Genomic DNA, 27223 nt, shown 5'->3' on the forward strand with positions numbered 1-27223 from the left:
ATATGTAAGATTCTTGGCTAATTTTCTCAAGACTCCAGATATTCAGGAAAAGAAAATATTTGAGATCAAAAATCACGAATTTCGAACTTTGTGAAATGACTTTTCTTTTTCAAAATTTTTTATATTCATTTATTTTTTTTTAGCAAAAAGTTCTTTAGAAATACAAAATAGAATATCCAAAGATTGTATATTGCATATTTTGATATAATAAATTACTCTCAATTTTCCAAAAAAGCGTGTAGAATTTTCCGGGTCATATATGACCCTATAATCCCCAAGGGTAACAGTGTTTTCGTCCCAAACCTGCAGCGAAATGTAGTTGGGACATTGTTTTTCTTTGTGAAATGCAGGTGGGACATCTTGCTCCTGGACATTTCTTCTTATATCTGACGAATTATAACATATTTTGCAATATTTTAGAGTATTCTGCAAGCGTCTCATATTGTGCAATTGTATTGTGTGTGACTAAATATGTGGATAAGTTTATTTTTGTCAAATACCACTCAAAATATTGTGACAGTGACTGTTCAAGGGATTACCAGGAAGATTCCTTGAACACCAGGAGTACAGTGTTCATCAAGACAATCCAGTTTGCCATGGTTTTGGCCAAATTAGTAACTTCAAGCAAAAAAAACTCTTAAAAAGCCCGTGATATAGATTTTGAAAATGGTAAAGGGACAGATAATCCTAACCGGCTTATGTATTCGATTTGGAGCTGAAGTTGGGAGACGCCATTCAGTTATCTTGAATCAAATTCGTGAAATTATACAAATTTTGTATTTAAACCAAAATATCAAGGATTTGGATGAACTGACAGAAAAGTGTTATATGGGTGAAATGTAGACCAGAATGTTCTCTATAATTTTGCCGTAGAACTTGAACTCATCGATTACTCAGAAGCCAAGATAAGCCAGGTTTTTTGTTTCTTAACTCGTTTTTTCATCCAGAGTTCCCCAAGTAGTCATTTGTTGAACTTCAACTATATCAAAGAATTGTTGTATTTTGCGGGACTTTCCATTTAAACCCCTATTTTAAGTGTCTTAGCGGAGTAGAGGCAGTCAAATTGGCATCTGAGTGATTTCAAAGCGTTATTATGGGAAAAATCAATTTTTTCACACTTAAACGGCAAAATCGGAGTGATAGCGTAGTCTGAGTGGAAAATGATGTATGGACGAAATGTAGAGACAAATGTGCTCTACAATTATGTTGAAGTAATCATCAAAATCGGTTCAGCGACAGTCGAGATAATTGAGGTTATGTGATATTGAAATTGGTTTTTCGACTGTGGCGCCCCTGGTGTTGGTCCCACGAAGTTCAAATATTCTAGAAAGTTGTAGCATTTGGTGAGATCTTTCGTTTAAGCCCTCATTCATCAAAATCGGTCACATAGAACCGGAGATATGATTCTTTGAATTTCGTGAACTTTGACCCCTCATATCTCCGGTTCTATTGAAACCACAGCGCGCATACGCACCATTTTGGAAACGTCCTAGACTGGACTACAACATACTAAAATTTCATTAACTTGCACAATGCCGTTTTTGAGAAAAGTGACTTTGAATTTCGATGAATTTTGACGCTATCACAGCGCCACCTATGGTGACTTTTTGAACTTCTATCTGAAAGTGCTCATCGAGACGAAACCAAAAAGGTAAAATTTAGGTCGTTATGTTAATTAGAACCGGAGATAGAGGCCGGTCAATGTTCGAACTTTGACCCCTTATAGCTCGGGTCAGGGGTTTTAGATCGACTTAAGGTTTTTTTTGTTTGATAGGTATAATCAACGGCTACAACATACTAAATTTTCAGCCCGATGCACAATGGAATTTTTGAGTTATTTAACTTTTAAGATTTAAAAATTTTCTTTTTAAAAAAAGCGCCCCTAGCGGTGGTTTTATGAACTTGCGATGTTAGAAGGGGAAGTGGAATTTCACGAGAGCTTTCCAAAAAGCCCCCATTTTTTAAATTCTGACAATTAGAACCGGAGTTATGGCCATTTTAAGAAATTTTTTTTGGACCCTTATAGCTTGGGTCAGGGGGGTCGGGGGACCTTAAGTTTGGTATTGATGGAAAGCTCTAAGGCCCAGCTATAACATACTAAAATTTGAGTCCGCTCGATGCCATAGGGGCGGAGCTATTGAGAAAACAAAAAAAGGGGGGTCTTCAAAATGGCGGAAGGAGGGGTGGGGGGTGGGGGGTCAATGCACCAAGTTGCAATTTTCACCCGATATATAACCTTTGCCGAAAACCGCAAGTCGATATCTTTTTTAGTTTAGGAGCTATTAAGCTCCAAAGAGCGGCCGGCCGGCCGGCCGGCCGGCCAGCCGGCCGGCCGGGAACGTAACTTAGCCACATATATATTCGGAATCAGGAAGTGGCGAAACACATTTTGGCCAAATTTGAGGTCGATCGGACGACATGAAATTTTGTTAGGATTATAGTAGGTGAGATTGTTAAGAATCTCACCTAATACACTTCCCTTGAGGACAACAGGGTCATATATGACCCGGGGTTTTTCCGAGTTTTCACGCAATGGAAAAATTTTTTCCTCTCTGAACTATTATATTTGATCATAAAGCATTAGGAAAAACTCAATTTTGCATGAATTCATCTGCTGAATAAATTTGGGACGCGAAAGAGTTAACTGCTTTCCAAGTAAAGGAAAATAAAGGAATTCTATTGAAAAGTGCAACATATATACTAATTTTTTTTTGTATGTATGTTACATTGATCTGCATTATACAAATCTTATAACTCGGGTATAATTTACTTATCATTAGGCGGGAATTAGCTTCAGTAAGACAAACCGCGGAGTTATCACACTAGAAAATTTCACATTAAAGTTAAAGTGAAAAGTTGCTCATTAAAACTTCTAGAATCAGTGTGCCCATAGAGCCAGGAGAAATTTTTACCCGAGCTTTCTGAAACCATTTTGCGAAAGCTTCGGAAACCATTTTTGAAAGCTTCCGAGAATCATGAAATTCCAAATAAGTTATCTTGTCCACTTTTTATTATTGTTCAAACTCAAGCGGATAGCCGGGACAGCTTATGTAATTGACCTAAATTTTCATTAGTATTCCAATTATACTCTCTTTCGGGTCAAAGAAAATCGATTTGGTTCTAAAAGGGTTTCATTAATAAATAAATAAAAAGTCTGCAACCGAAAACACAGAGAAACATAAAATGCCAATATAAATTTTCAAATACTTTTATTAAATATTTTAGTAGTAAATTTTTTAAATTTACGCTGGCTTAGCGTCGACTTTAACCTCCGGAATGAATTGAAAGTTAAGTTTTATATAAAATTTATATAAAATGTCAGGCTGCTTCCTTGAAATTTAAGCAATAATCCGCATAAAACATCATATTTTTAATCATTTTTTCTTTAACTTTTTATTCTTATCTGTTTACTTATTATGATCATTTGATTAGTATTAGTAAAGATATTGTGAATTATTTAAAAATATACCTATAAAATAAAAATTACTATTATTTATTTATTTACATTTTTTATTTTTTTATTTTTTATTTATTTTATTATTTATTTATTATTTTATTATTTATTTTAAAAAAATTTCTCAACTTATTAAAAAATGTCTACGGGATTTTTCGATTCCCGTAGATTTTTGATATTACCTTTCGAAATTTTTAAATATATTTTAAAGCTTATTAACAAGCAATAAGAATATTTTTTAATTATTACCTGACAAAATGCAAATATTAATTTAAGGATAGCAAGGAGTAAAAATATAAATAATTAAATTAATAAATAAAATATTGGTTTAATAATTAAGCTTATTATTTGTTATCAAAATAGTAACAATCAATCAGAGTGTTTATTTTAGAATCACGAGAATTTTAAGCAATTTTGATATTACTAAGATTTAATTTATAGCAAACTCAGCATATTTTATCATTCCTGGAAGAATTTTCTATCAATGAACAATTTTCGATGTACTTAGATTTTCAATTTGGCGGTTTAATGATTAGAAATAATTGGCCATATATACAATTGTCGGGAATAAAAATTTTCGGAGCGCCAGGAGCTTTCGGAACAAAAAATGGTAATTCCTCAATAATTACCAAAAAAAATGGTCATAGCCGAGACACGAAGTGTAAAAAAATAGTTATCGCTCAGTTGTCGCTGTCTCGGCTATTTACACTTACCCCAGCTCTGTGGGCGCTCTCACTCGAAATTGCTAATTTTTAGTCAAGACACATTGCTCGAATTGCTTAATGTCACAATGGCACGCGGGTTGTCAAATGAATGACTTTGTTTTTGAAGCATTTTAGTCGTTTGAGTGAAAATGAGTAATTTCAGTGTAGAAGAGGAAGTTCTCCTGTACGCTACTTTTATGTCGTGCAAAAGGACCCGCCAAGCGAGAAGAAGGAGGATGTAGGCGAGTGATTGGCTTCTAACACGATATTCACATGGCGGTTTCGTTGAAAATCTATATGACAACATTGCAAGTGACGATTTTTTGAACATAATAATTTTTTGTTGAAACACTCTAATGCAAAGCCTCAATTAATTTGGCCATCATCTCATTTGACCACGAAATCCTAGAAGTTTATGAAAGAATATATAGATCGAACACATTTTTGTTTAGATTTTTTCTTACTTATCTTCTTGACCGATCTTTTTTATTGTCTTTTGTCCTCTCTCTATCTCGTTCGCGATAAATAATAGGTATTGGAACTACTTTTTATAACAATTTAATCACGAATAAACTGGTGTTAAATTTGTGGCGCAGAAACCACCCGAATAACTGCAATAAAGTGTTATCCGATGAAAATTTAATGAGCAAATTTTGCTCATTATTAAAAATCATTAATTTATCAATCGTATTTATCCTATTTTAATCTATTTAAACCAATTTTTGTGACCCGAGTCCACTTTCTTATCACTGAATTAATCAATTTCTAAAAGCTTTGGACAAAGATTGCACATTGGGATACATATCAGTAACAATTAATATGAATCACATTAAAATTTTAGTGTAAAATTCTCTAGTGTGATACCACGGGTAACAGCGGGTGACTTTTTCCTCTACGGGTGACTTTGATACCGTCCTGTTTGAAAGCTTCTCTTTAATTCTAATGTTTAAGAAATTTAATAACGGTTCTCACCGATCAGACATGGTATATCGGATCGGTAAAGACCATCCTCAAGTTCTAGAACTATAAAGAAAAGCTTACGAACAGGAGAGTGTCAAAGTCACCCGCACCTACGGTACATAATTTCTAAATGAGCCTAACTTACAATTATTTATTTGGCAGCTTTCATTCTACGAATCAACAAAATTAGGACTTTTCGAAGTTTCAACTTTTGATGGGTTAAATGGGTTAAATATTTAATAAAAAAAATAAGAAAAATGAAATACAGTTAGACTCAAGTAGTGTTAAATCTCAAAACTGCAATGTTTTTTTTAATTAAAAAATCCATGTTATTTCGAAATTCCAAGACTTTTTGTGCAGAAGCCTAGCACATTCATGATAAAATTGTGATTTTTCTCAGACCTCAATAGTATAAATAAATGATATTGGTCAGAATTCTTTAACACTATTGAAATAACACTGTAATTTCATCAGCATATTACCCAGTGAGAACAATGACACCATAACCATCCTAACATCCTAATCCTATAAACTAACAATGTTAATGTCCTACATACCTTAGAAAGACACCCACAACAAATAGTGTTATGAGCATTCCAGTTGAACTAAATGCCATCGCACCAATTGCCCAGCCAGATTCTGGTCGAAGGAAGACTTCTGGAATATCCTCGCAAATTTCTTTATTACGGTCCGGAATGGTACCCTCTTTGCACATGAGACATTGTGTCTCATCATTTGGATGGCGAATCTGATTTGGAATAAGATGGGACAGAGTTAAACAATAGGAATGATAAGAATGGTGGTGTGAATTTATTCAAGCATGAAATTGCACTTGCTCATTCTCACCTGATACTGTGTGCAATTGAAACAGTGCCAACAGCAACTTTCACCCTCAACATATTTCTTTGCCTGACCCCGCTCACATGGTAGACTACACACCGACTCTGGTGGTGTTGGTTGATCCAATTTAAATTGCACATCTGCAAATTTTCATGGTATTTAATTTCTCGGTAATGTGGTCCACTTGCATCTACAGTACAACAATCCTATACATTTTTCCGAATTGAATCTCTAATCCGTTATAACTTTTTCGTATTCATACTTTATGATTGTAAAGCATTATAAATTGATCGAGGTATATAATAACTAATAACTCTATTTTCTATAATACACCTTTTTTATCTCTATTTTACCCCCTCCCACATCTAAAGATTTAAATTTTGAAATTATTTTGTGAACAGGATTTTTGTAAAAAGGTACTAAATGTAGCAGAACTTTCCCATTATTCACCGATTGACTACTTTTTTTGAACCGACTACTAAATAACTTAAAAAAAAAACGATCAAATTAGCTTAGAAGTAATACATTTGATTTTCTCACAAAAATTGTTTATTGGTTCATAATCGGTTCATCGGTCATTGCATATTTATCTTCTTCCCGTAAGCAAAAATTCTATTAACAGAATATAATAAGGTAGAATTAGTAGAATAGAATAAAATAAAATTAATCGTAAAAATTTTTTGCTTTCGGTATTGTATTATTCAAGAACTAGTAACATTCGAAATTAAGATCATATTCATTCGAAAACTTTCGAGCTAGAACTGATGACTAGACTTAGAGGACAAACGGTCAGATATAGCTTTTTGTGGTTAACATAGACCTCTTATTAAGATCATTAAAATGATTCTAACACCGATCCTAATACCACTTCTCTCCTTTCCCACCAAAAGTATGTTTTATATATATTTTCGAAAAGGGCCCAGAGATTTTTTTCCCTTTCCACCGTGTATTTATATCGTTTTTTTAGACGGTATTTCATTCTAACTTTAATCTCAGAGTAAAAGATTAAAAAAGTTATAGAGTGTTTCACCATTTTTAAACAAATTTGGGTAAAAAATAGCTATATGAAATTATAAAATCACTGTATATACAATTTTATTCAGTAAAAGGATATTAAATCAATTATAAGGGTATACCATGAAACATCACAAGTTCGAACATTTCACAAAGCTTAGACCGCTCAGACACTTTGCCACCCCTTTATTTATAGATACCATAAAATTATCAAATTGATCAATACTGCAGATGAAGCAGTCATATTCGCTGTTTACACTGTATAATTTAGTAAAGTGCATGCAAAATTGATGAAGGAAAACAATAAAACTTAAAAGGGAGTGTAATTATAATTGTCCGAATGGGTTTTTGATGTAATTTAATTAATTGCTCCCATTAGTCGATAAGCTATCGCTTGCAACATAAATTCATTAAATTCTAAGTTACAAATTCATAATTAACCTTAGTGAGAACATATAAACATTTAAAGTGGTAACAATTACGATGTGTGCAATATGAACCATAGAAGCTGGAATTATAAAGAATGTCGGTTAAGGGTCAAATTGTGTAGAACGCTCGAGCTCACAAGTGTTACAACATATTTTATGAATTTTCACTACTTGTTTTAGTTGATCAATTCCAAATCTAATTAAAATATTATAGAATTTCTGGTTAAACTTTAATAGATGATACTTTTCCAATTTGAGTTTGGTGAAAGTTTCAGAGAATTCAAAACAGAATTAAAATTGTAATCTATACCAGAAACTGAAAATAATTAAGAAATAAGTATAATTTGAAGAATATTAACTTTTGGTAAAGTAAAAAATGGAGAAGATGATTTATAAAGGAAGGTATAAACAGGAAAAACGTTAGACTTTTGAGGACGGTCCTTGAAAACTAGACCATAATTTACACTTTTATTGCAGTATACTATAGGGTAACGTGTGGCATTTTTGGACAAGGTGCTTTCCGAGACATAATATGGGTATTTTGGGACACATCAAAAAGCCTATAAATATTTGTTTTCTAATTATTTTTTAGTTCTATATGAGATATTAGGTTCTTTACGTATCAGATAAATACAAAACTTCTAAAATTTTATTTGATTTGTAGCGTGAAATACGCGTGAATTGTGAATGTCACATTCCACTTTTTACAAAACCTGTGTGGTCAATTTTGCAGATGTCAACACAAACAGTGCTTAGTTTATTTCGATTTAAGTCACTTTAAAAGTGAAATTTAAACAACATTTTTATGAAAGAGTGAAGTTTAGAACTTCTACTTAAAGGCAAGTAATCAGGATCGGTGAAATTTATTTGCATAATAGCGACTTTTGTCTGTCCCGAAATGCACAACTGTCCCGAATTATACCACGGTTACTTCTTTACATTTTTTGCTATTTTGTATAAAAATTATGCATTTTTCAACATTTTTCGATCAGAATCTTATTCTGGATAGCATAAGGAACATAAATATTTTTATCAACAAAGAAAAAATAATTTGAGAAGTAGTTAAGCTGTTTGAAACTTGAAAGTGGTAAAAAGTGTCCCAAAATACCACACGTTACCCTATCCTTTGAGTTTTAGAAATTTAGGACAAAAAGTAGATGGGTTATGGTCAAAATCTCGAAAGCCAAAATCCCGTATGAGCCAAAATCGTTATAGCCAAAATCATGAAAGCCAAAATACCGAACGCCAAAATCTTGAATTCTTAAAACTGTTATAGCTACTCCCACCATTGAATCCACACTTGCTGTAAGCAAAGGGAATTTTTAGTATTTTGAGAAATTATTTCACGCATTGTCTTTCGTATGATTTTGTCCATTTCGGGATTTTGTTGACTATTTGAGATTTTGGTTTTCAGTATTTCGACCTATTCGGGATTTTTGATTTTCAAAACGTTCTTGATTCGGTCACCTCGGGAGTTTTGACTTTAACGAGATTTTGGCATTCAGGATTTTTGGTTTTTTCTGGATTTCGACCCATTCAGGATTTTGGTTAACGCTCGCTGTACTGAAAGTATAGTACGTGAGAGAAATCCGAAAAAGTTAAAATAACATTCCGGAAATGTTAATTTTACCCTGCATTATTTATCCGAAATCGGTGTAAATATTATGCTTTTTAGGTGTATTATGGGTTAAAGTTACCCTTTTTCATGTTAATTTTACACTTAAAAAGTTGTAAAATTAACATTAAAAATGTTGATATATTTTTACACCTAAAAAGTGTTAAAGTTACAAGGAAAAAAAAGTTAATCGCACCCTATTTTTTTCTCAGTGTATGTATATGTTTATAACTCAAAATCCAAACACTGAGAAAAAACGGGGGTGCGATTAACTTTTTTCCTCATAACTTTAACACTTTTTTGGTGTAAAAATATATCAATATTTTTTAATGTTAATTTTGCACCTTTTGTAAGGGTAAAAATAACATGAAAAAGGATAACTTTAACGCCTAATACACTTAAAAATGGTAATATTTACACCGATTTCGGATAAATACTGCAGGGTAAAATTAACATTTCCGGAATGTTATTTTAACTTTTTTCGGATTTCTCTCAGTGAAGTTATTCTATCATCTTCAAAGGCCATATCGCCAACCAAAGCAACATAACAATTTCTGTGAATATTGCAAAGTATTTGACAGAAAGTTGATAACCCGAATACAGAACAAATCCCTTTTCCTAGCCAAATACCTCTTGATTTTGTTTTGATTTCAAGTAAATAGAAAAAATAAATAGTATTGCAATCTGCTACTTCTATCTTAATTGTTTTAAATATGAGCTTTATATGGCTTTGAACTATTGATAATCACATTTTAATGTGTATATACTATTTTTATGTTTACATACGTTAATTACTCGTCAACTTTACATATTTATTTCTTCATTGTGTCATTGGAGATATTACAAAAATATTTGGTGTAAAAAAAACATCACGTAATCACGTATAATTTTATGAGAATTTAACCCGTGGGAAAGCTAAAGGAGATTTAAATGTATCCGTTGAGACAATGTTTCTTGAAATAACGATTATGATAAAATATTCACTAGAATTGGTAATTTTCTTTCATGGTTCTTATGGTACATCTTATAAACTTCTCAAACAACTTTTGTTATTGTTTTTTTTTTTGGTATAAGATTATGAATTTCAAAGAAAGCTTTGTGTTGGAAAAATTACACTGGCACTTAATTTGTATTTAACATATTAAGGAGGTTTCAAAGAAAATAAAAAAAAAACACAATTTCACTGTTTTTCAATTAATTATATCGTAAAAATCATTACTTTATCTTTGAGAAAATGCTTATGGATTACACCAAAAAATATTCTCTCTCGTTATTTATTTAACAAAATAAAAAAAAATCATTGGCGTTCCAACACTGAGAAAAAGAGGGTGAGATTAACTTATTTTCCTCAGAACTTTAACACTTTTTAGGTGTAAAAATATATCAACATTTTTTAATGTTAATTTTACACCTTTTTTAAGGGTAAAATTAACATTAGAAAGGGTAACTTTAACCCCTAATACACCTAAAAGTGGTAATATTTACACCGATTTTGGATCAATACTGCAGCGTAAAATTAACATTTCCGGAATGTTATTTTAATTTTTTCGGATTCCTCTCAGTGAAGTTATGAAGAACAGTAGCGTACTCATGACTTCAATTAAGCAAAAATGTTATTCAACTAGGTAATTACGTAATTTTTTTAAGTACAGTAGACTCTCGCTAATTCGGCTCTTTTAAAATCGGTCTACTTTTTAATTCGGGTGACAGTTGAATTTGCAAAAAGTTTGTTGACGTTTTTCAAGTTTGACTATGATTATCGAATTAAGCAAATATACCCAAATTTTCCACGTTTGTCTTAATTTTGATATGATTTTGCATTTTTAAGAAGATTTAATGCAATTCACAATAAGTACGACTAACTAAACTTAATATGAGTGCGCAAATGACCAAAAAATCGTTGCATTTCATATAGTTTGATGCTCGAATTTCTCTCTATTTCGGATGACATTTTGGTCACAATTGCCCGAATTTGAGAAAGTCTACTGAGTTTTTTTTTAAATGCTACTGATTTTTTCCTAGAAGAATACAATTAATTTACTGGTAATAATAAACAATTTTGGCTTTAAAATAGGACGACATTAAAGTCTAATGAGCATCAAATGGCCATTGCTAGGAGGTCCATGAAGCTTTTAGTAACTGATATGACTCTTATATTCGATTAATTCTCCCGAATTTACCAAATAAACACTTTAAATTTGTCATATGACATTGTCATACTGTTATAGAATTCCCTTACTGGTTAACGTTCTGTTTGGTTCAATTAATACAATGTTTAAGTGACCAACGCTTAGTTTAATTCAAGATAAATAGTTCTATATATTTGATGCATGAAAAAAATCTTCAATCTAAATCATTTAGGAAATTATACAAGTCTAACTAATGTTAATCCTCTAACAAGCTTTTTGAAGAATTCTTAATAATTTGAGTATCTATTAAGGACAATCATACCTGCCATATTAAGTCTCAGTTCACCCTCATAATATTCTCCAACTTTAATCCATCGATATTTCTCGGGTTCTGTCTGTTTGAAATGGATGATATTGTACCTGGCTGGTCCATCTCCATTTTGGTCAAATCTGAACTGATCCCCAGAGAGTCCTGTCAAATTAAATTGACTTTCAAATCCTTTCCCAAGCCCCAAAAACTCCTCTGAAATTTACCTTCAAATTCAACATTACGAAGATACTTGAGCAACTCCGCACCTTTAGTCGGTTTCATTGCATCACACAATCCTGGTCGTCCCCGACACAAATCCTTATGCATGTCCCTGCATCATTCATAAAAATCTCATAAAACTGATTTCTCTTCTTTTGGAAAATATGAAAAAAAAACTAATCTTACCTTAAAGCATAAGCGAAAGCCATAACAGCATCGCTCACAAACTGCAATTGATCCTCAAAATCCGTGTTATTTTTAGTAAGTTTTTCTTTTTTGTTGCACATGCGACTGTAGTCTTTATTAAAAGGTGTCCTGGAGCTATTTGGATACTTGCACTCAAAGTGGTCTTCCCAGAATTCTGTCACAAGAAAATCCCATAAAGAGCATTGCTGTGGAAAAACCATAGAAATAATACTAACCAACAAACCATGGATTTCTCAAATTCTTCTCCACAGTCAATCCTAGAAAATACTCTTCAAATCCCTTCACAGGATTCGCCTGAGGTTGAACTGACAGAGTACCTTCCACCTGATAAACAAACACTCAGTCAATGGGATTTTCACTTTAGCTTTATATCACTCTACTCCATATATATACCTCTGGCTCATTGTTGGCAAACACTAAGTTCCTTGCACTCCAGCCATCTGAACCAATCCACGAAAATGACCCTGTGGCATTGTTTCGGCGGACAGCCCTCATCACTCCCGCCACTTCTTGGTCTGATCCGAAAATGATAACACCTGAGGGTGGGATTTATTTTAAACATTACAAACAGGGACATCTTCAATGGCAATGCAATGGAAAGATACGCAACTAGTATAAATACAAGGTGTACAGAACCAGTTGTTCCAAATAAACTTTTCTCTATATAAATTTTGAAATTAAAATGTTAAATTTAAATGAATAGCTCCGAATAAACAGAAAGTAAAAAAACAACAATTTGTCATAAAAAAATTAAAATAGTCAGTGAAAATTAAATACGAGACGGAGACTTATAATCAGAGCAGTAAAAAAAATATAAAAATCAATATTTCAAAACGGTCAGTAAAAGAAATGATCAGCATAAAATAAAACTTGATCAACATAAATTAAAATATGATCAGTAAAGATTAGAACGAGCAGTGAAAAATTACATTTGATTAAAAAAAGTTAAAAATGAGCAGTAAAATATGATAAATAAAATTAGAAACAAAAATATTGAATTTTTTAAGTGAGAATTTGAAACGTAATCAGCAAAATACACTGGTGGAAATAAATACAATTCCACCCCATTATCCTTAAAAAAAAAAAACTAAACAAAAAAAGAAGTCTCGAAATGATTCAGGCGTAGGCCATAACGCCTTTTCATGCCTATATAAAAAAATCGACATTTTGATTTTTTATTTTTAGTATTTTTACAAATATAATTAAATTTAGTTTTTTATGCTGAAAATAAGTACACGGAAAAAAATATTTTATAAAATTGTTCGTAAATGTTTGTGAAATCCTTTGGAGGACTTTCAAAATGCTCGTGAATCGTATAACCCACAAACAAGTTCGTAAAATTTTGTACTTTTTTCACAACATTGTTCGTAAAATGATCATTTGACGAACATTTTCTGTACTTTTACAAACAAAACATGTCAGTCAAACAAACATTTACGAACAAATGACAAAATTGTACGAACATTTTTTTGTGTGTTTACGAACATTTACGAACAAATGTTTGTAAAAGTACAAAAAAATATTCGTCAAATGATCATTTTACGAACAATGTTTGTGAAAAAGTACAACATTTTACGAACTTGTTTGTGGGTTATACGATTCACGAGCATTCTGTAACTCCCACATAGGATTTCACAAACATTTACGAACTATTTTACAAAATATTTTTTTCTGTGTATAATTCCACTCAATAAATTTAGCGCTAGGGTATTTATTTTTTTACAATTAATTTTTAATATCTTTCATTAATTTTATTTTTAACTATTAATAAATTAAGTTCCATTTTATAAAGTTTTACTTTAATTTTTTCTGAAATATCGTGGAAAAAATGAGAGATTGAGAAATCTCTCTGTGGAGTTCGAGCTATAATAAAGTAACTTAAACAGGAAATAAAGATAAGGATTTCTTTTAACATCTTGGGAAAATAATTTTTCATCATAAATAAGTCAAAATCGTCCAAGCATTGTATTTAGGTTCCATTCACAATTTCTAAAACCTTACAACAAATTTAACATCTTTGCAGAGCCGCAGCTAGAGTTGAATTTAAGGTAGGGCATCAGTAATTAAAGGTAGGGCAGTAAAAATTTTTGAATGATCTATTTTGGTTAGTCGATTGCCGTCCACTTCACTTGAATGTAAGTGCGATGAGGTAAAACAAAAAAATGTTTCGTCTTGTAGAATGTAGAATACGTAATGACCAAGTGAACATAAAATCTTTCATTTAAGGATTAGTTTGACTTATCGGCTAACAGGAAATATTTGATTTTTGGACTTTAGATGGACCAATTCCGAGAAAACTTCTTCACTGAAAAGTATGTTTTTTTTCCAAAAAAAAAAACTCCAAAAATATGGTTTCAATGACTAAATTTTTAAAAATATTAATGAAAAATTTAGAAAATATAGGTTAAGTTAATGTTGTACTTTTATATGCTTAAGAGCTTAAATTAACTTTTTTTAATATGCTAAAAAAAAATTGAGAAATTATGTATATTTTTATAGTCTTCTTGATCCACGTAACCCCTTAACTATCTTGAGGATGCGTAAATGAGAGAAGGAAATATATTCAGTTTTTTATGTAAGAAATGTAAGAATGTTTACGCTCGTTTTGCTTAGAACCATTGAAAAACATTATTTCATTTAATTAATCATCAAATAATTGCAATTTCAACTCATTAATAACAATGCCAAATTGATGGATAAATATTCTATTTTATTTTTTTTTAAAGATGTTTGTGAAGATATTTAAATTTTTCACAAAATTATCGTTTGATTTTCCATACGATTTTAACTAATTGCTTTAAGCACTTCAATCGATAACTTTATTAGATTAGATGTATCAAGCCATTTAATAGGAGATTAATTTCTTCTCTACCATATCATACCATGAACAGTTTACTTAGAACATTATCTTAGTTTCTGGTTTTTAAAGTAGGGCATTGCCCCTCAAGGTCCCCCAGCGCTACGGCCCTGCATAGTTCGATAAAATCGCATAATTAATTATAAAGCAGTTTAATAAAAATGAATGAACTTTACAATATGTTGTTCATGGTTAAGACATATACTTAATTAAAAAGAAATATTTTATATTCAAAAGAAAGCTTCAGGCATTTAAAACATAAATCAGAGAAGGTGGTACGAAGATTTATTGAAGAACTTTAGCTGTAAAGCAAACTAAAACATTCTCAATTGTAAGTGTCAAAACTCTTATGGTGTGTATTCATAAGGTCATTCAAGTCCTCAAAATGATTATTGTTTTAGTACTCCGTGTAATTCAGTACAATTATAAAACCCATAAGTGTACGAAATAAGCTGTGATTAACAGATATTAAGGTTTTAAGAAGTTCCTAATTCCATTTTACAGCAATTAATTTAGTTTTCCTTTATAAAGATGCTATATAAACTTTGAAATTTAATGTTTCTTTCTCCATGGTGATAGGAGCCCTATATATTCAGTTTTATAAGCTTGAGAGCAGTTTACATTAACTTACCAAAGCTCTTGTATCTTACGAAATCTGCATACGAACTATAATCTCAAAGGTTTTATGAGATGCTTTTGAAATGGTTGCACCCCTATCCTTTGTAGTGATAAGAACTTACAACTTTACGATGTAAAATTTAGAATTTAACTAACATGGAAGGATGTGCTAGTAAATTGCGATATTACTGGGTCAATTGACTTTGGTCAATTTTATGGTAGATTCGACGGATTCATATAGAGCTCTATTCTATTACCAATGACTTGATATTTATTTACACCAAAAGATATTATATTTTTTGTTTTAGAGAACTAAGAGAAAGATTTGCTTTCTTGAGGGTCCCTAAGAGGACCTATAGTCGATATCTCTAACAGTTTGACCTGTACATTTCGTAACGGACAAAATATAGCCAATTAGACGTGATTCTTTTATAATCACATATATTAGGTGAGATTCTTAACAATCTCACCTACTATAATCCTAACAAAATTTCATGTCGTCCGATCGACCTCAAACTTGGCCAAAATGTGTTTCGCCACTTCCTGATCACGAATATATATGTGGCTATTTTACGTTCCCGGCCGGCCGGCCGGCCGGCCGGCCGCTCTTTGGAGCTTAATAGCTCCTAAACTAAAAAAGATATCGACTTGCGGTTTTCGGCAAAGGTTATATATCGGGTGAAAATTGCAACTTGGTGCATTGACCCCCCACCCCCCACCCCTCCTTCCGCCATTTTGAAGACCCCCCTTTTTTTGTTTTCTCAATAGCTCAGCCCCTATGGCATCGAGCGGGCTCAAATTTTAGTATGTTATAGCTGGGCCTTAGAGCTTTCCATCAATACCAAACTTAAGGTCCCCCGACCCCCCTGACCCGAGCTATAAGGGTCCAAAAAAAAATTCTTAAAATGGCCATAACTCCGGTTCTAATTGTCAGAATTTAAAAAGTGAGGGCTTTTTGGAAAGCTCTCGTGAAATGCCACTTCCCCTTCTAACATCGCAAATTCATAAAACCACCGCTAGGGGCGCTATTATTAAAAAGAAAATTTTTAAATCTTATAAGTTGAATAACTCAAAAATTCCATTGTGCATCGGGCTGAAATTTTAGTATGTTGTAGCCGTTGATTATACCTATCAAACAAAAAAAACCTTAAGTCGATCTAAAACCCCTGACCCGAGCTATAAGGGGTCAAAGTTCGAACATTGACCGGCCTCTATCTCCGGTTCTAACTAACATAGCGACCTAAATTTTACCTTTTTGGTTTCGTCTCGATGAACACTTTCAGATGGAAGTTCAAAAAGTCACCACAGGTGGCGCTGTGATAGCGTCAAAATTCATCGAAATTCAAAGTCACTTTTCTCAAAAACGGCATTGTGCAAGTTAATGAAATTTTAGTATGTTGTAGTCCAGTCTAGGACGTTTCCAAAATGGTGCTTATGCGCGCTGTGGTTTCAATAGAACCGGAGATATGAGGGGTCAAAGTTCACGAAATTCAAAAAATCATATCTCCGGTTCTATGTAACCGATTTTGATGAATGAGGGCTTAAACGAAAGATCTCACCAAATGCTACAACTTTCTAGAATATTTGAACTTCGTGGGATCAACACCAGGGGCGCCACAGTCGAAAAACCAATTTCAATATCACATAACCTCAATTATCTCGACTGTCGCTGAACCGATTTTGATGATTACTTCAACATAATTGTAGAGAACATTTGTCTCTACATTTTGTCCATACATCATTTTCCGCTCAGACTACGCTATCACTCCGATTTTGCCGTTTAAGTGTGAAAAAATTGATTTTTCTAATAATAACGCTTTGCAATCACTCAGATGCCAATTTGACTGCCTCTACTCCACCAAGACACTTAAAATAGGGGTTTAAATGGAAAGTCCCGCAAAATACAACAATTCTTTGATATAGTTGAAGTTCAACAAATGACTACTTGGGGCACTCTGGATGAAAAAACGAGTTAAGAAACAAAAAACCTCGCTTATCTTGGCTTCTGAGTAATCGATGAGTTCAAGTTCTACGGCAAAATTATAGAGAACATTCTGGTCTACATTTCACCCATATAACACCTTTCTGTCAGTTCATCCAAATCCTTGATATTTTGGTTTAAATACAAAATTTGTATAATTTCACGAATTTGATTCAAGATAACTGAATGGCGTCTCCCAACTTCAGCTCCAAATCGAATTTGCATGCACTCCGAGTTAGCTCACGTTAAGAATCTCACCTACATAAGCCGGTTAGGATTATCTGTCCCTTTTTCTTATTGTCGAGTTCGTGTAATGAAATATAGTCAAGCGTATAATGTATTTAAGATTTTAAACTAAATAGGTCCTGAGCATGTAAATAAATAGTTTCACATTCAAAAACCTAATTTTGTGAAATAATTATTTAGAATACGCTATGCTTTGCAAAATATATAGCAATTAAATGGGATTTTCAGCGCAATTTGGGAAGTGGTCTGAAACCCACTACTGTACTTCACCACTAAAGTATCTTTTGCCAAGCTAATGCATAAAGTTCATTTCTCTACAAAATATCTACCCAAAATAGTTATTTGAGAATGTCAGACTTTACCTCTGGCTCGTGGTTTTGTCTGCAGTTTTTGAACAATCATGTCATACGTTGCCGCAGCCGCCACTCCAGAGTCTTTAGATAGCTTTTCCTTCACAGCAATACAGATTGAATGCTTAGCCAGTAAATCCTCAAGTTCCTCGAAAGCCTAGAAAATAGATAATAACAGAAGAAAAGCATTATTTTCTGGTGGATGAATGAATTATAGAGATAATCAGTAGGATGACAATCACCTTAAGACCATAATTGCTCTCCTCATAAATAATAGAGATATAACTCCAGCCCATTCTTCTCACAATATCCACCATCGCCTTAACTTGATAGTGGTCGGAAGGTATGGTGCGTGAGAAATATTCAAAGCGCTGCTTATTGCTCAGCTCGGGACTCGTTGAAAAGAAGGATACCTGCAATTTTCACATGATGAATATTCCCCAAGTAACACATCAATGGCATAACTCTACCCAGCAACTCAAAGTAAGATCTCCCTAGAGCAATGCTATATAATTAAAGGCATTGTACATGTTCTTAAATAAGTCCTTAATAAGTACTAATTAAGTCATTGGTTAATTATTTTTTGATGATAGTGGTGACATCTTGCGACAAGTGAAAAGTGCCCATGCTTTGCACGGTCCCAAGCTTTACAATGACAAAATTTTTCCTATGTTTCTAAATAAATACGACTCTGCAATATATTTTAAAAACAAGACACTTTCCCCTAGTTTTTAAAATATAGAAAAGATGAGTCACATTTATTGAAAACATACCAAAAATTCAGTCATTATAAAGCTTGAGACCGTGTAAAGCATGGGCATTTTCCCCTATTTTGATTTGTCAAGTTTAACTGAAGAGCCTCCATTTAGTCAGCTTTAAATCTACGAATTTAATTTTACCCGCTATTTTCTTAATTAGGTAACAATCTAATTTGGTTAGTAAATAATCAAATTGGATCAGTAATGTTACACAAAAATATATAATTTTTGTTTTCTGATAATATAGCGTGTCTCATTTATGGCTGTTTTACTTTCAGTCTCAAAAAAATAGGACATCCGAGATAATGTCTACTTATAAGGGGGCGGGGGGTCAACAAAGACTGGAAGTCAATATCTCTTGCCGTTTGACCTCTAGCTCGGGAACAAACTTAAGGTCAAGTAACAAAAAAAATATGAAAAAGTTATTCAAAAATCGGTACTTAACCGATTCATTACCGATGAAGACCGACGCAGCCGGGTTCGAAATTTGAATAGGGGAAAGTACTCTCCCTTCGAACGTTCATGCCTTCGAATAATGTGAATTTTCTTTTTACAATTTTTACCAATTGCAGCCTTGCATCACTATTTCTGGTAAAACACTTGAAAGACTTTATATGAACTCATTCTTAAATTCTATTTTACTATAACGTAAGCTACTTGGGTTTATTCCTTATAATAAGCTGCAATTTTCATCTGGGAATTTACACTTCCTTTTCTTAGTTTTAAATAGTGATGGGAAATTGCAACCTAATTTAATTCATGGAGAAAGTTTGATTGCATCTCTTGCGACGCGATGATTATTAGAGACTTGGAGTAAACTTCCATTTAATCGATTTAGGAGAAAGTTAGAATGTTGACGACTTTGGAACCATATGCCGTGTAACAATACCCCGAACAGAAATCCTACTGAAATTCAAGGCAGATTTTGTGGTGAATAGCAATAAAAATATTTCATTGCATCAATTGCCCGTGAAAGATATTACCATGGGTATGCGCAAAAAAAAAGTTCTTCGCATAAATGCTGATTGTGGACTTTAATTTGGTCCGAGATGGTTAATCCAATGTTCACGTGGGTGCCCCCTTATATTGTATCCCATAAAAGTCTATTTGCTATTCCGCCCACAATATCCCAGTTTTCTTTCCATTCAAGCCAACCGAAAATCCTCGCCCCATCGATTGTCACCCCAAAAAATCCCCTCGAGGGGTTTTGCAAGGCGATATTTAGCATTTATTTGCCTTCACTTTTTTTCTGTGGCCACCCATTTTAACACACTACCCTGGATGAATACTTTCCCCCAGTATAATTGAATTGGAAATTAAATTAAATTGTCAGTTTATTACGAATTTGATACTGCTCCTAATCCATTTTTTAGAGTTGTTTCATCATTTGGAAATGCAACAGATTTCAATCTGTGCAAATTTAAATATTTCCATATCAATTCTATATTTAAATAATAATTGAAATTGGGCATGTGATATCTTGAATGAAAAATATATATACGGAGTTACAATATCAAATGCCGTTATGAATGCAAAATGCATTATTATACTTGTACAACAGTGTTATCAGTGACTTTATTGCTCAAATGTAACGAGATAGCTATGTGTATTAAGCATGGGTTTTGGCTTTTAGATATGTATATAATATCGCACAATGGCGATTTTAATGGCGCTATGAACACTTTTCGGTTATTCGATTGTTAGGGGGAGGTGGGGCTACTTTGAGCTGTGGGGCTAGATTGTTATACGACTTTTTCGCCTATTTCTAAATGAAGCTGGTTCTTATAATTAATTTATTTAAATCCACAATTATTTTGTCCCTCTAAATTATATCATGTTTAAAACCAATTTCCATTAGACATATGCGAAAAATCCTATAACAATGTAGCCCCACAGCTCAAAGTAGCCCCACCTCCCCCTAACTACTTAATAAGATAAATAGAAGATTTAAAGTACTTTCTGAATTTAGTTATTTCTTTAAATATGTCCGTTCTAAAGATTATTCGTAATTTGAGATCTTCTAACCCTGTTTATTGTATAAGTGACATATTTAAATTTCCCTAAAAATATCAGTAAATGTGTGATATTTTTGCATAACGCTGCACACAACTAAAATAATGTAAAGGACAATGGGCAGAAATGTATGGGAGTTGGTCCAACCCTTCACCAGAGATGAGACTAAGCCCATTTTGTAGGTATTGGTGTATGACTTAAAATATACCGAGGCCAAAGTCAAAAAGGACTGTCAGTCCTTGGGAAATTAACGATATCCTTCGGAAAATTAACAATTTTAACAATTTATTACTCGAAAATGGCTTAACTGATCTTAATGAAATTCGGGTCAAAGTCGATGTATGACTTAAGCTTCAAATAAATATTTTCAGATTTTCCCTTCTGACTGCTCTATCTGGTAGCTCCCATACAAACTTGCCATATTTTACAGTCATCGCATATTACAGGGCAACAAAACGAAAAGTTTTTTTTCGTTTAATGGCAAATCACAGGTATTTTCGGAGTTCTTGATGTATCTTGAACATATGACCCGAAGAAACGTATGGTCTATCACGTCAACTTTTTCAGATATCTTAAAGTAAGGGTTCTTAAGAAATTTGTAGAACTATTTTTATGAAACTTGCTTTTTTTATATAACGGCATAACATAAGTTGTTGGCGCTTAAGAACGTTTTCTGAAAGAGTACTGAACTCAAGGAACATTTTCCCAAAAGAAACCGTATCCCTATATCTCTTGTATCCAGATTTTCCTCAAAAATGCTCGAATATTATATAATTCCGTTAATCGTATTTCCTCGATTGCATCCTTTTGTCGTCTTTATAGAAATATTCTCCTTAGAAAAGGAGCTAGGATTGCTGAATTTCGTAGGGTTGTAAAGGTACCGTTACTACAGTATTTTAATAAAAGGTTCTCAGTATAATTAATTAAAACATTTTTTCTCTGAAATACTCAAAGTATTTAAATAACGGTATCTTTTAGGACCCTGCGATCTTTAGAGGTTTTAATTCCTTTTTCGAGAAGAATATACCTGCATAAGAGACATTTCCCTAGATACAATCCTTTTTTTATGAGTTTGAAGGATCGTAAAAGATTTATATGGAAGACCTGGAAAATTGCAGGAAAAATGAAGAGATAAAGATATGGTTTGTTCCAGGAAAATTTTCTTTGAGTCCTTCTTTACAAATTATTCTTAGAAACGAACAATATACGATTAACCGTTATTGTATAAAAGGAGTTTTGCAAAAAAAAATCATTACAATTCTTATATACATATGTTTTATGCTCTAGTGCTTTTCTTACATATTTTTGGGGTTGGTCCCGGAACAAAAGTTGTTACCTTTGCCAATACCTATTCAATGGTATAGGTCTAATTCGTGGAGAAAGGTTGGACCGTTTTGCCCAATGTCCTTTAATAACAATAAAGTAAAAATATTTAAAATTTAATAAAAAATGTTTTTAAATTAATTGTGTCGCTTTTGTGAAAAATCTGAGTAAAATTCTGTAGACTTTATTGCACAAAGAAAATACATTTTAAATTAATCGGTTATAAACCAGTTCATTATCCATTCAGAACAGATCAGAACTGTCCACGGCGACTGATGCTCACTTACTGACTGAAGTACAGAGACGATTGATCTGAACAAAAGCCCTAACAATCTTCAGCACCCGCCTAGGAATGATGAGTTGGGTGTATCATAGCAATGAAGAATTATTGGTGGGTTTGGCCGTCAACTGGGTTAACAATTATCGAATGGGCCATACGTGCTACATTTATATGAAATAAAATATATCATTTTTTTTAATACACAAATAAGATCCGCGGATTACAGACAACTCATTTTCAAAAAGAAAATTTTTTGAAAAATAATATTTTTTATCATATTTCCACCTGGTTTCTCAAACATGCATTAGGCAACAAACTTTCGACACCCACTGTATACTGCTATCTCTGTCGAGTTTTAGTAGTAAAATTGTATATTAAATACCAATATTTCAAGCTTTTCCCAACATTAGATATACGTTACTAGTAAAAAGTTAGACTTGAAATATTATTTAATAAAAATGAAATTTAATGTTTGAGCGTTTATATTTCAAAATACCCAAATTCTCTGAATAGCATTAAAATCGTCGCGGTGCTTTGTGCACAAATCAGATATCTAACCAATTTAACCATATTTTTCAATTTTATCATGGTTTTCGAAATATTACAAGATAAAAACTTATGTGAAAAGTTTTTTTTTTAATATTCTGGTGTTTGATAGCTTTCGTCCGGTAATCGAAGATACGGATATCAAAGAGCAGAAGCTATAACGGTATGCACTCAAAAATTGAACAAATGAAAATTCCTGAAGTGTACGCATTATCTCTTAATTTTGAACATTCTGTAAAAATGGTATAGGGGAGACCGGGGTAGATTAGCCGCGTATGGTATTACTGTGTTATCACACTTGCACATTAAAATTTTAATATGATTCACATTAATTGTCGCTGGTGAGAGTCCAATGTGTAATTTGTGTGTTTGAATCATTTTATATTCAAAATTTGATCTATTTGTTGATAAAAAGGTAGACTTGGCCCGCAAAATTTGATATAAATTGATTTATAGCATTAATGCGAAAAATTAATGCGATTTTCTCTTTAATTTTTTAATGTGAAAAATATTTATGCTATAGGTAAATTTAAACTTATTTTTGCAGGCCAAGTCCACTTCTTTATCAATAAATAGAGAAACCCCAAATATTAAGTGACTCAAAGACACAAATAACATATTTGGACGCTCACAAGCGACAATTAATGTGAATCACATTAAAATTTTAATGTGCAAGTGTGATAACGCCGTTTGACAGTGGGATGTTATAGTCTGATTTGGAAGGAATATTGAGAAAACCACTACTTATCCAAAGTAAACACATCTCTTCCTATTCATTGAAATATTTTTCAGCCTGATACAAACATTTTTTGTACAAATTATATGCGATGAAAAATTTCATTTACTGACTAATTCTACCCCAGCCTCCCCTACTGCCACACTTTTAGTGAACTTTCAAAATTTAAAATGTAAAACAGCGATAAAAGAAATAATCAAAAGCTGTTTATTAGAGGAATCAAAATAGTTAGGATTATGTCATGAGTAATAAATTGAATTTAAATGCTCTGAAACTCTAACCACTTAGGAAACGTGATTGGGATAGATGAATTTAAAAATAAAAATAATGAAGGTGATTTTCCATGAGTTTTCAAATTGGAATCTATTGTTTTCAGGAATTTAATATTTCTCAAGTTTTTGAAATACAATCACGTGAAGTCTGGAGTTGGTTTCCTAAGTTATATCTGATTTAACCATCTTCTGCAATTTTCATGCCCTTAAGACCATTTCTACACAACTTTGCGGAACAAGTTGAGCGTTGTTCACTTATTGAAGACTTAGAATTTCTGTGAGAAAGGAAATTGAGAGGTTGTGAGAAAAAATACTGCATTGGGAAAATCCTATATCATGTGCTTTATATAATAGGGTTCAGACGGTACAGAGATTTTTCATTCCATTCTTCTCAAAAGTGTTTTCGTGTTGCATATAGAGAGGTTACGAAAAATAAAGAATTCAATTGAGTAGGGAAACTACAATTTCATAAAAAGAAGCTTTATCATAAAGTGATGGCAAAGTACCACAGTTTTACGGAATGCTCGCACTCACGAGATAGATCTCTCTGTTAATCATTACTTTGCATGATTTTTGGGTATATATGTTGGTTTACCACCCCTTTGAAGATCACCAGAAAACCAATTTAAAATTATTTTTTTAAGTGCACATTTTTGCATACTTTGGACATTTATCTTGAAGTGAATCCTAAAAAATGCTTTATTTTTATAATATTTTATTAAAATATGTGTTTTGAATTTACATAATCTTGATTGTGTCACTTTTGTGTAAATTCTGAACAAATCCCAAGAAATTTTATATGTGTTATATGAACTTCAGACCCAATGGTTTAGCCATATCGCTTAACATCTCTAAATCCTTTATCAGTCAAAATTTTTAGCAAAATGTTGACTTAGGGTAAGTGTGCCAAATTCCGGCCAGCTTGCAATTTCGGCCATCTTTTTTGTTCCTCGAATTTCCATGAATTTTTAGTTTTCACATATTCCAGAGATTGTATAATGCAAAAGAATAACAAAAAATGCAGCTTCGACAAACGAGATGACGTGAAAAAGGCATTGGAAGAATTCCTGAAGGGCAAAGAACTATGAGAATGAAGGTGGCCGAAATAGGGCACCAAAGATATTTCTACATTTTTATTCATTTTAAAATGTATTGAGAATGATTTTAGAGTAAATAAAGACGATAAACTGTCTACAAGGTTCTAAGCAACACTCCTTAAGTAGAAGGAATAAAAAAAAACAATTTCTATTAAAGATGTTACATTTCAAACTTGAGACTTTGGCGCTTGCATGCAACTATGCCGAAGTTTGGCACACTTATCCTATAGGATTCGAAATTAAGGAAAATAATTCACTTGATTCTAAAAAAAAACACTAAAATTAGGAACTAGGGGCGACTTGGACAGTAGTCAACATGGGATTATATATAATCCCATGTCTCCTCTACTTCGAATAAACAGTGGTTTCCTTAATACTTGTTCTAAGGCAAAATAAAACATTCCATTATCTAATACTAATTTTATACGTGATTAATTCTGCCCCGGTCTCCTATATTGCCTGACCCAAAATATAAACAATAGTAACTTGTTCTAAGTGATTAGAAAAAATATCATCTACCAAAATAATATCGAAATGATTGAATTAATCACTGGCCTGACCGAAACTGAACTTAGTAAAGTCATAGGCAGTAATCTAGTTATTTCAATTCTGACAATCCGATTAATAATAATAATAACTCTGAATGTAATTTTTACATAATCCTGGTTCCAAATTGGATTTCAATTGGCAAAAGACTCTGAATTGCTATTTCTAACCGTTTGGCTTGTAGGCCCTATAGCGGACACACGTTACGTAATATATTCATAGGGGGAAGTGGGGCACCTTTGAAAGTGGGGTACCTTCGAAATTAGGATTTTTCACCTATTTTTAAATAAAATTGAGCCTTATATTGATATAATTTAGCTGCACAAACAGCTTGAGAAACTAAATTATATTTTGATATGGTTCAGTTCCACTTAAATATAGGAGAAAAATCCCAATTTCAAAGGTGCCCCATTTCCCCCTATAATTTGAAATTTGCAAAACTACTTATTAATAAAATTAGGGAAATATTGAGTTAATGAAATAAAATTTTACCTGTGGTATCCTAAATAATCTCAGCAAATTTGCCACTTGGATGGATGTGACTGAAGAAGCTGCTCCTACAACTCCAGATATGACTTTCCTCACCTGGGACTTATTGCAGTGATACTCAGCTCCATCAATGTTGCTAATTGATCCTGAAAAAAAGTGGACAATATTAAAGTAATGAGATAAGAAATATCACAAACAGTAAAAAAGCGAAAAGTATCACGAGGACATTGTTGTTTGCTAAGAGTTTAGAGCTTAAATTGCGCGGGTTGTGATTTAAGGTCTGTGGAGCACGATATGATTTAGCGTAGAAAGTAATTTTCCAGACCAGTGAACTAACTTATCTAGGAATTACCAGCTGTGGTGATTTAAAATATGAGGGGTTGAAGAGGATATGCTTCGGACCAAATAGCGCATATTGTAAATGCTTTTTTTTCTTCTTCAGAAAAAGGCAAAAAAAACCTCTACTCAGCACACCATTACGTGAGATTCTTTACACTTCTATAATACACTTTAAGAGCTTGAAGAAGTCTAGATATGTGACCATTCAGAATCAGATTTATCACAGACCATCGAGAATGATTTATATGTGTATCTTTTTGAACCTTCCCACTCCTCCACGTGACCTGTGACACTTCAGTCAATTCGCCTTAGACATAAAATATATTATCTACTATCTCACATTCACCTGCTATATATGCTGATGTGACAGTATAGGAAATCTAATAAAATAGTTAAACTTTAATTGTACATCAAATGAGAAATATTTCAGTGGTAGGTCAATTAAAAGAGTAACTTTTAAAATGATTTTGATGACTTTGCAATATCTTCAATCTCTGGAACTTTCTCAAAATTCCCCACAGATAAAACTTTACAGCAAAAGTGTGCTACTTAACAAACTTAGGGTGGAAGGAGTGTTTTTTTGGCAGGAACCCTTTGTTGGAAATTTCGTTTCAATATTCAAACTTATTCAACTAATATCATAGAGTTTAAGTATAATATTATATACTTTTCTTTAGTCTACTTTTTCCTTAAGAGTGATAGGGGAATGCGCACTAGGTAGGGTGGCGGCATTACTTATGGCCAGTCTATACTTGTGGCCACTTCGCAGATATCTTCAATTTTTTCCCCCAAATTAATATCGAAGAACCACAAAATTAGGAATATTTGATGTGCTATCATTAATTGAAACTTTTAGACTGATTTACTTTTATATTTCAGTAGAATTTTATTT

General features: G+C 32.5%; 1 protein-coding gene across 5 annotated transcripts in view; it reads right to left on the minus strand.

The window, feature by feature from the left end:
* The window catches only part of LOC129802922 (metabotropic glutamate receptor 2-like), a 76222-nt gene that overhangs the window by 14388 nt on the left and 34611 nt on the right, over positions 1-27223 (minus strand). For all 5 annotated transcript variants that reach the window (XM_055849144.1, XM_055849145.1, XM_055849146.1 and 2 more), the window contains 10 exons: positions 25996-26138; positions 18175-18345; positions 17945-18089; positions 12274-12416; positions 12096-12204; positions 11860-12034; positions 11679-11785; positions 11467-11616; positions 5965-6098; positions 5676-5866 (listed from right to left, as the gene is read on the minus strand). In XM_055849144.1, coding sequence (XP_055705119.1) covers positions 5676-5866; positions 5965-6098; positions 11467-11616; positions 11679-11785; positions 11860-12034; positions 12096-12204; positions 12274-12416; positions 17945-18089; positions 18175-18345; positions 25996-26138 — 1468 coding nt within the window. The remainder of the gene's footprint in view (positions 1-5675; positions 5867-5964; positions 6099-11466; positions 11617-11678; positions 11786-11859; positions 12035-12095; positions 12205-12273; positions 12417-17944; positions 18090-18174; positions 18346-25995; positions 26139-27223) is intronic.

The sequence above is a fragment of the Phlebotomus papatasi genome, chromosome 2 (genome assembly GCF_024763615.1).
Source record: "Phlebotomus papatasi isolate M1 chromosome 2, Ppap_2.1, whole genome shotgun sequence".
Classification (NCBI taxonomy): Eukaryota; Metazoa; Arthropoda; class Insecta; order Diptera; family Psychodidae; genus Phlebotomus; species Phlebotomus papatasi.